Source organism: Danio aesculapii, chromosome 3 (assembly GCF_903798145.1).
Source record: "Danio aesculapii chromosome 3, fDanAes4.1, whole genome shotgun sequence".
NCBI lineage: Eukaryota > Metazoa > Chordata > Actinopteri > Cypriniformes > Danionidae > Danio > Danio aesculapii.
Window position 1 is genome coordinate 16,570,138 of NC_079437.1, and position 10,358 is coordinate 16,580,495.

The following is a 10,358-nucleotide window of genomic DNA, read 5'->3' on the forward strand; positions in this document are numbered from 1 at the left end:
ACATACATACATACATACATACATACTGGCCATCTCCTAATTGTAACAAATATTAACTTGACTTGTAGTTGATCATTTGGAAAAGTAGCAGAAGGTAGATTTTTCCGATGAATAGTCTGTTGAACTGCATCCCAGTCATCACAAATACTGCAGAAGACCTATTGGGATGCGCATAGACCCAAGATTCTCTAGAAATAAGTGAAGTTTGGTGCAGGAAAATAAATCATGGTTTGGGGTTACAATCAGTATTGGCTCATGCGAGAGATCTGCAGAGTGGACAGCAACATCACCAGCCTGAGGTATCAAGACATTTGTGCAGCCCATTACGTTACAAACCACAGGAGAGGGCAAATTCTTCAGCAGGACAGTGCTCCTTCTCGTACTTTAGCCTCCACATCAAAGTTCCTGAAAGCAAAGAAGGTCAAGGTGCTCCAGGATTGGCCAGCCCAGTTACCAAACATAAACATTATTGAGCATGTCTGGGGTAAGATGGAGGAGGCATTGAAGATGAATCCAAAGAATCTTGATGAACTCTGGGAGTCCTGCAAGAACACTTTCTTTGCCATTCCAGATGACTTTATTAATAAGTTATTTGAGTCATTGCAGAGCTGTATGGATGCAGTCGTCAAAGCTCATGGGAGTCATACACAATATAAATAATTTTTTTCACTGCACCATGACTTTATATTCTATACTCTACATTATTTCTGTTAAGTGACAAGACTTTCGTCTAAGCAAAGTCAGACCTCACTGTCCTAATTAAATAATTAAAAATCAAGGCATGATCATGTTTTATTTTGGTAAAATAAGCGTAATCTAGAGGCCTTTGCCTTTCATATAAGCCACTTCTGATACCAAATCATCAACTAGAAGTCAAGTTATTATTTGTTGTTTCTAAAACTTGGATAGATTTATTTATATATCTATCTATCTATCTCTATCTCTATATATATATCCAAAGAATGTTGTTTTTATTTTAGTCTGTAAACTACAATATTGGGCCTAATCTTGACTTAACAAAAATGAATCGCAAATCAAATCGAAATATCTGTCAACAAATTACAATTATATTTTCCCTAAATCCTTCAGCACGAGTGGCTAGTCATTTTGTCTGTGCAAGTGTCTTTTATTTATTTAATATATATATATATATTTTTTTGCAGCCTAACCAAACCAGTTCCTGATTGTAGTCTTTATTTAAATTATCATGACATGACAAACTCTTTTTGCTAACAATAACATATGACCCTTTCCTAATATGTAGACATTTTTGTTTGAACCCCACAAGGCCAAACACTAGAACCCTTTCCTTTTCTGAAAATGGGTCACGTGTGTCTGTCTCAATTTTGTCATTATTTTTCCACTAGCACATAATGTTTCTCTGTCTCTCCTCTGTGTCTTCAGTTAAATAAACTGGAGCAGGCCATTGAGGACTGCACAAAGGCCATTAAACTGGATGAGACCTATATTAAGGCTTATTTGAGAAGAGCCCAGTGGTACGTTTATTGCTTTTACACTTGATTTAAAACTGACTGGGGAATTTTTTATTTATTTATTTATTTATTTATTTTTTGTTAAATGTTAACCTGTACATTTTGTACTGTAGCTACATGGACACAGAGCAGTATGAAGAGGCGGTCAGAGATTACGAGAAGGTTTATCAAACAGAGAAGACTAAAGGTGAGTGTCTTTTTTTTTTTTTTTTTTTTTTGATTGAGTGATTTGGGTTGAGGATTGTTTCGCTCGTGGAATTTGTAGAGACCTGTTAAATCTGAAAAAGCAAAAGAAAAAACTGATTTCTGCTCTCAATTTGAACAGTTTAAGTTATAGTAATTTAAAAAATTGCCTGATTAAAAATCATAAAACGTATGGAATTTGTAATATAATTTAATGTGTGATGTGATTTTTCAGTTAATTTTAACACTGGGTTTAAATTTGGGTATTAATAGGAAAACTAAATCTGAAGGTGATTGAATGACTGGGTTGTTGTTATTAATAATAATAATGTCTTGTTGTTGTTATTGTTGTTATTATTATTATTATTATTATTATTAGTAGTAGTAGTAGTAGTAAGTAGAATTGTTGCCAGTGAGTTTACTACAACAACTATTATTATAAGTGCATTTTACTTGGATTTATCACTTTAAAATGTAACCATTTTAATTAAGACAACCTGTCCTCTTTGTTTCTGTGAGCACATAAAATGATTATTGTTTGTCTTTGTTAAATCTGTAAAAGAATACGTAAAACCAACACATGAATACCCAGGATTAATTGCTAATAAATAATGTGGACTGTGAAGCCAGAAATTCATTTACCAGGGTTTAATATGATCCAGGATTAATCATGTCAATTGTGAAAAGACCCCAAACTGTTTTTTTTTTATTATTATTATTGTTTGTGCCAAATCTTATTTGATTTGTGTTGTGTTTTAGAACACAAGAACCTGTTGAAGAACGCTCAGTTAGAGCTAAAGAAAAGCAAGAGGAAAGATTATTACAAGGTTCTCGGGGTGGATAAAAACGCAACTGAAGATGAAATCAAGAAGGCCTACCGCAAACGAGCCCTGATGCACCACCCAGGTACTAACTTTTTTTACTAAAAGAATTGACCTCATTCATGAAACACGAACAGAATCAGCTTTTTGTTTTTTTTGTGCAAATCGTTCAACAAGTTATTTCAAAATATTCATAAAAGGTTTGTGTTTTTACAAATATTATATTTCTGCAAACTTATCATTTGTAAATAAAGCCGTCTTTCCACTGCACATGACAAGCGGTAGACCGGAAGTCATTCATGTAATAAACAAACATGAAGAGATGAGAATAAAAAGGCATGTAAATCGGAACTGCATGGCTTTTAAAGAACAGCGCACTATATAATTCTGCCGTTTTTATCATTACTAATCAAACAACAAAAGACAAGGACCAAGTCCCTCATTTGACTGAAGGACTTTTGTAGCTATTCCTTTCAAATCAAGTTTTTTTTCTTACAGGGAAGATGCTTTAAGCAGTTTGTTTCATATGTTTATTCTATTGTATTTTTTTCACTTTCCATAATTGAGAACTTTTGTTAGTTCGTTTTTTTTACTCCTGTTTTGCTTCAGTATTAACATTCGCGAACTTTAACGATCTTTGAAAGTGTAATAGCAAACTTATTTACTAGGCGGAAAAACTTTATATTTACTTCATATGCATATGAAGAATATTAGGATCTGATTTTTTCTGAGGCAAGAAATTCGTCCAGATGTTACCCTAATAACACAATGATGGCACACAGCACTCTACCATGCATAAAGTTTGTCATCATCTTGTGACAAACAGCCACATGCCATAAAACAGGAATCTGCTGTATGTCCTCCATTGTTGTTTATAGGCCTGTTCACATGTTGTGTGTAAACTTCTGAATATTAAATGAAATTTAAATGCTTCCCCTCTCTTTTCTTTATTGCAAACATGCACTGTTTTAAACTTGTAAAAGTCATTCTTGAGCTGCAGCTGATCGCAGAGAGTTGAAACAGATCTTTTAATCCAAGTTTCAAAATCCTGTTCACTTCCTGCACATCTGCATTAAAAAAAAAGTCGAGATATGTGAACGACTTGTATGGTTTTCTCTTAGCTAGAATGGCTCTGATCGGAGCTTTGTAGCGTATGCCATGCCTACTAAGTAAGGGTCATGTGTTTTTTTTTTTTTCACAGACCGACACAGTGGTGCAAGCGCTGAGGTGCAGAAAGAGGAAGAGAAGAAGTTTAAGGAGGTCGGCGAGGCCTTCACTGTGCTCTCCGACCCCAAAAAGAAGACCCGTTATGACAGCGGCCACGACCTGGAGGACGATGACATGAACATGGGTCTGTCCCCTTCACACATCCATTCTCACACGCTTTCTTTTTCTGTCTGCACCATTTCAGTCTGGAAGATGATTTTCACTCAGTGTTTCATGTTTAAAGGGATGGTTCACCCAAAAATGAAAATGGTCCCATTTACTCAGCATCAGGTTGTTCCAGTCATGTATATATATTTTTTCCTGCTAAAAAACAGATTTTTTAATACTATTTGAAGATATTTAGAAGAATTTTAGAGACAAAACGGATCTTCTCACCCATTTACCCCAGTACTATTCATTTTTCCAGCTATGGCAGTAAATGGGTTAATAAATTAGTTTGATTACTGATTTTTATTTATAAAATATCTTCATTTGTGTTCAGGGTGAGTAAATAATGAGAGAATTTTTATTTTTGGGTGAACTGTCCCTTTGATACTACATACAATAGAAGTTGACCAATAAATTTTTGTTTTTATAACTGATACTGAAAGATTAGTTGCATGTTTTTTTTCCAAATAAGTAGTAAGCCGGTGTACTTAGGTTTTTTTATGTTGGTTTAATAATAAAACATTTGTTAATACTTTTTCACTTTGATCATTTTAGTCATTTGAAATTGTTTGCTAAATTTTACCTTTTAAATTGCAATAATAAAATCTTAGCGTATGTGTGTGTGTGTATGTATATATATATGTATGTATGTATGTATATATATATGTGTATATATATATATATATATATATATATGTATGTATGTATGTATGTATGTGTGTGTATATATATATATATATATATATATATATATATATATATATATATATATATATATATATATATATATATATATATATATATATATATATATATATATATATATAGCAACACCAATATTAACATACCAATAAATTAAGACTAATGTATTTAAACAGACAACAATGGCAGCTCATTTTGCTTGACAAATTTATTTATTTGCATATTGCTAATTTAAAAAAAGATATATTTATGCATCGTTGGATTGTCACTATACTGGAATTCGGTACCAATCGATAATGACATTTTAAAAACGTCCTTTTCCCACTAACATTTGGGCACTGTGGACCACGTTCTTAAACAGCGCTGATTTACCACTGTGTTTTTGTGCTCAACAGAAATTACTGTGAACTCGCCGCTGTTTACTGTGTGTAATCACAGATACAGGGACACTGGAGTGTTTTAAAGCTGCGATTCATCAGCGAATTGCTCGTATGTCAGCTTATAGACAAACCAGCTAATATGACTTTGAAATGGTCCAGTGTCCCTGTATCCTGTAGTTACACTCAGTAAACAGCAGTGAGTTTGGTGAACTGATGACCTTCACGGCCAATCACTTAATTTCTGTTGAGCATGTGAACACAATGGCAAATCAGCGGTGTTTAAGAACGTGCTCAACAGCGCTTAAATGTTTTCGGGAAATGGGTGTTTTTAAAATTTCAGTATCAATTAATACTGAATTCCAGTAACGCAACAACTCTAATGCGTTGTTTACTTTGCTGTAATTTACTTTTGTTATAGAGATATATGTAGTCACTGTTTTGTTTGGTATTTTCCGAATAGGCATGTCATCAGAAGTATTATTTGTTTTTGGACTCTCATTATAGTCACTTGCAGAGATAAAATAATCAGTTCCCCTCAGAATTGTCTTTTTTATGCTTATTAGTGCAGAAATTATGTTTCTATTGAAAGCGAATGTCATTTATGTTCTTTTAAAAGCCTAGATCTTCTTGAAAGTGTCATGCTATGGCTGTGCTGAATAATCCAAGTGTCAGCTCTTGAGTAAACAGAACTTTAAAAGACTAATGCTGAGTGCAGACAACAGAGGGAATTAAATTAAGCAGTTTCATTTCCAGCATTGACTCAATCAGGGCTGTTTTATTGAATTCACTTAAAGTTGCTCTTCAGGGCATGACTTGACTGATTTCTTGACTCCGTCAGTTTGTCTTCATTTCTGCGCACCAGGCTTTGGGGAAGTTTACTCAAAGTTAACTGTTTTTGGCTGAAAATGTGAAGTGTTTTGTTTTGAGATATGTATCGGACGTATAGATTATGGGGTAATATGGGTGAAAAATGGGGGGGGGGGGGGGGGGGGGTTCTCTGATAAATGAATGAATGAATAAGTAAGTTAAATCAGATTACAATATGCAATAAAGTGTTTACAGAAGCATTTCACCACAAAAAGTAAATAAGTATTGCAAACCAAATGTGTTAAACCAATTATCCTCAATCTAGACCTAGGAAATGTCTTCTAAGCATGTTAAATGATCACGATTAATTGTTTTATGTCGTTATTTTCTTCTCTTTCAGACTTTGATGCCAACAACATCTTCAAAGCATTCTTTGGTGGCCCTGGTGGGTTTAGTTTTGAAGGTAGTATTTCATGTACTTTGTCTTCATCGTCCATAATTCACTGGTTTAGACTGTAAACCACTGAACGCTAACAAGCAAAGGTTTGGGATCAGTATGCTTTCAAAATATTTCAGAAATACCAAAAAGTAATAATATTAAGAATCATTTACTCTTGTCTTCAGTGTTCCAGTATACTTCAGAAATCAGGCTAATACATTGATTTTATGTCCGTTATCAATGTTGTTTATTATTGTGTGAAAATAATTTTTTTTTAATGAATGAAAGATTACTTGTATTTACTTTATTTTTTTGTCAGTATAAATATCTTTACTGTTATTTAATACAACTAATTTTTATTGGAAAAACAATCTGAACCCAAACTTTTATTTGGACGGAAATATGTTTGAAGACTCTACAAGGGATGTGCGATATTGATCATCCACGATAGCACTGTTATGGGATGTTTGTGCTGATATTATCAAGTTTATTCTCACTTTTGCAAAATTAAAAAGTGTGTGTTGAGAGCACAAAAGCTTTACTGTAAGAATTTAGAATGGCCATATCATTTGAGTAAATTACTTGAAATTATCTAAAAAAAAATTCTTTGCGTCTTTTCCGTGACCGTGACTTTTCCAAACTACGGTAAACCTTGAAATTGCTTATCGTTCCATGCCTAGTCTGAATACTTTCGATACCCACTGTATATAATGTTATTATAAATTTTAATGGTCAATGCAGGACTGCAATAAAGCCATGCAGTTAAACACCAGCATGTTACTCTACCCTTAACTCTAAGCCCAAGTAAAAACAACAACACATACATCCACTTTTAATCCACACAGTGGCAAAAGTTTTGAAAATTGACCGTGCCACACGTCTGAGGAACAGCTGATGGTGGCCATGGCAGAGACAAATGGTAGAGGATCGTGAGTTCTGAAATGCATTTAAATCAGTAAAGGAAGAAGCACTCGTCACGTTTTCAACATGGTTTTGGAGGCACATACGTACAGATTTAACCTGAGAGATACTGTACAAACACTGATCTATAATAGATACGTGATTACAAGCCGCGCGGAGCGATTTACAAGATCCCTGTCAAAGTCTGACAAAGTCCCATACATAATAGTCTCTGCTGCTCCTTTAATAGCAAATGTCCAGCGAATCCCGCGTTGCAGCATAGATTATTGTATCAAATCAGAAAAATGACAGGAACAAACAAAACACACGGTTGGCTATACTGTGGTGTTGTTAGAAAAATGAACTTTAACCCTTTATTTCCCACAGCCGAATCTCCATCTGTCAATGATTGTCATCTTCGTGTCATGATCAGTCCCATGATCCCCTGCACTCCGCTAGTGTCTGAAGGGAAAGGCGCGTTCACGTTTTACAGGAATCAGTACTTCATATTTGGTGATGTACCTTGTCGACGCGTTCAAGCAAAAGATCCTAACCCAACTCGGTTCATTTATTCGACTGTGAGTCTAATTTTTTGTTAAAGAATCAATAGTTTTAAACACGGTGCACTTTCGGATTTAACCCTCAGCTGGATGTTTTCATTCACTTAGTGCTGTTACACACTGCATAGAAGGCCATTTTCAAAAACCCATGATAGGGGCACTTTAAATAATTTATTTTTTAATCAAACTCCCTTACAGTCTCTCTCTACAGTTACGAACTTTATTTTTTGTAATTTTTATTTATATTATTAGTTAGTCAGTTAATGATCAAAATCTTCCAAAAAAACAACACTGCTTTCTTTGGTCAATATAGCACACCCCGGCTGCTTTTAGTAGTTTTGTGTGAGGTTCACACATTCAATTCTTCACATAGTCACTTTTTTTTCCCCCTCATTATCTCCTTTTTTCTGCAGCATCTGGACCTGGAAACTTCTTTTTCCAGTTCGGTTAGCTTGGGCACCGTCCAGCACGTATGCAGTAGTTCCACAACCTCTGAATTCCCCCGAAACCGGACTGCTCTTCTCCATCCCTGCTCTCTTGACGAACGACACTCTGGTGAATCAGGCCTTCGGGCGCCACAGTTGGACCTGCATCTGTGCCATTGGCTTGTTTTTTTTCCTGCTCGCACACAAAAGACAACAACGGCAGGGGCAGACCATACTCTACCACCTCACACTACTCTCTCTCTCTCTCTCTCTCTCTCTCACTCCGATTCTCATAATCAAGCTCTACTTTTATCGTTTTGTTTTCTTAATCCACAGTATCGAATGTACCCCAGTGCATCATTTCCACATTTATTATTTTGAGAAAAAAAAAAATCAATTAACAGCTGATGTTTGGGGGGAACTTAAGAAGGTGCTACTTGCAAATCTCCTGTTTCTCCTTGACCAATCGCAGAATATCCACATCCAAAACAAGAAAGATTTAATCGAAAAAGCAAGGTTTATCACAGCAGTTCATTACTACAAGTGATGTATAGATTGTCTAAACCTGTACAAAGCCAGAATCCACACAGATTATATACATGCAGCATTGCAACCCATTTTAAAGACCTCAGCAAATGTGAATGCAGCGCCTCATGCCAAATCTCATCATATATATATATATATATATATATATATATATATATATATATATATATATATATATATATACAAACAAACAAATAAAACGCTAGTCGATTCCTGGATTGTTCGAATACTGCATACAGAGGTTAAGAGAGAGAGAGCTTGAGTCTGTCTTTCAGCACCTGTTGGCCACGTTCCCTCTCTGTAATGTTCATTTTTTTCGTCATACGTTGCCATTCAAGCCCTTGCTGCATTGTACATTTTACTGGAATGTAAAGTGTTTTTTTTTTTTTGTGTTGATAGTTTATGACTGTTTAATTTTTTTTTAACTCTGAAAGACACTCACATTTTTGATATGTATATTTATTGTAAATTCGCTGGACGTGAGCTTCGGACGGATGGATGGATGATCTTTGGATACACTAGGATCTGTATAGGTTAAACTGTATAGGGGAGAGAGTATTTTTAGCCAACACTCATAATAATAATAACAACTTCTGATTTAAAGAGGAAAAATGGAGATTATTGATCTGGTTATTTGTGGATTTGATTCCATTCACTCTGCTGTGTGTGCGTGCGCGCGTCTGTCTGTGTGTGTGGATGTAAGTAAACTGCAGGCATGATCAGTGAGCCATGTTTGGTGATCTCTACTGTTTTAACTAAGTGTTCCTCCACGTTGGATTTCTGCAGATTTGTCGCGCTCCAGCATTCTTTTGCTGTATTTGACCTGGCCGTGTAGTTCGTTCAGAAAACGTATATTCGTCTGGAATGTGTTCACGTTGCTCATCTTGAAAGATCTTCAGTGTATTCAAAAGATAATGTCCATGCTGACTTTGCTCACGCCGCTGGAACAGTCTCGACTATGGACCGTTTTTAAAGAAAAAAAAAAAAAGCCATGTAAATAAAGTAAGCCTCTTTCTGTTTTCCCCTTCACCACATGCTCAACTTTTATGTCTTCAATACATTTTTAAAAAGATATATAAATATTTTTTGTCTTCAATTTTGCTAGCTATAGCATAATTGCTATAGCATTGTTATCTGTACACATTTTAGCAAATAAATGTGCAGCTTGAGTTTTTTTATTGAATGTAGTTTCAAATTTAATGTATTCCTGTGGTTTAATGCTGAATTTTCATTATCATTACTTCAGAAATCATTATTTGCAGTTCTATTAGGATCAGATATTAGTACAAAATTACTCATTAAAGTATGTAATTGTAAAAAGAGAAAGACTTACTGTATGGGAGTTTTATAATCACAGATTAAAGTTTTTTTTTTTTTTTTTTAAATGGTAATTACACCATGTGTTTTTATTAATGTCTATTATATAAATTTATGTTTGTGCTAATACTTGTTTTAAACATCACGAATTAACATAATATGACCCTAAAACTGTCAGCCGTCTTATTAATTGATTCATTTAACCATTCAAATGATTCATACTAAAAGGCTGGTTCATTTAATAGAGACTGGCTGTGTGCTGAAAAACATTCATCTTGACACTGAAGACTTCTTACCATGCTTACACTTCAGCTTTTAAACCACAAGAATTTATTAAATCTTGAACTACATTTAATAAAATAACTTAATACAATTGAATTTTGCTGTATTTTTAAATAAATGCAGCCTTTT

General features: G+C 34.4%; 1 protein-coding gene across 2 annotated transcripts in view; it reads left to right on the forward strand.

Annotated features, from left to right (window-relative positions):
• The window catches only part of dnajc7 (DnaJ (Hsp40) homolog, subfamily C, member 7), a 28,126-nt gene extending 19,364 nt beyond the window's left edge, over positions 1-8,762 (forward strand). Inside the window, exons 9-14 of one of the 2 annotated variants that reach the window (XM_056453261.1) lie at positions 1,405-1,496; positions 1,607-1,680; positions 2,436-2,582; positions 3,699-3,848; positions 6,161-6,223; positions 8,073-8,762. In XM_056453261.1, coding sequence (XP_056309236.1) covers positions 1,405-1,496; positions 1,607-1,680; positions 2,436-2,582; positions 3,699-3,848; positions 6,161-6,223; positions 8,073-8,110 — 564 coding nt within the window. In that variant the 3' untranslated portion in view covers positions 8,111-8,762. The remainder of the gene's footprint in view (positions 1-1,404; positions 1,497-1,606; positions 1,681-2,435; positions 2,583-3,698; positions 3,849-6,160; positions 6,224-8,072) is intronic. The other variant, XM_056453262.1, reaches the window with a different exon arrangement.
• Positions 8,763-10,358: the final 1,596 nt, after the last annotated feature.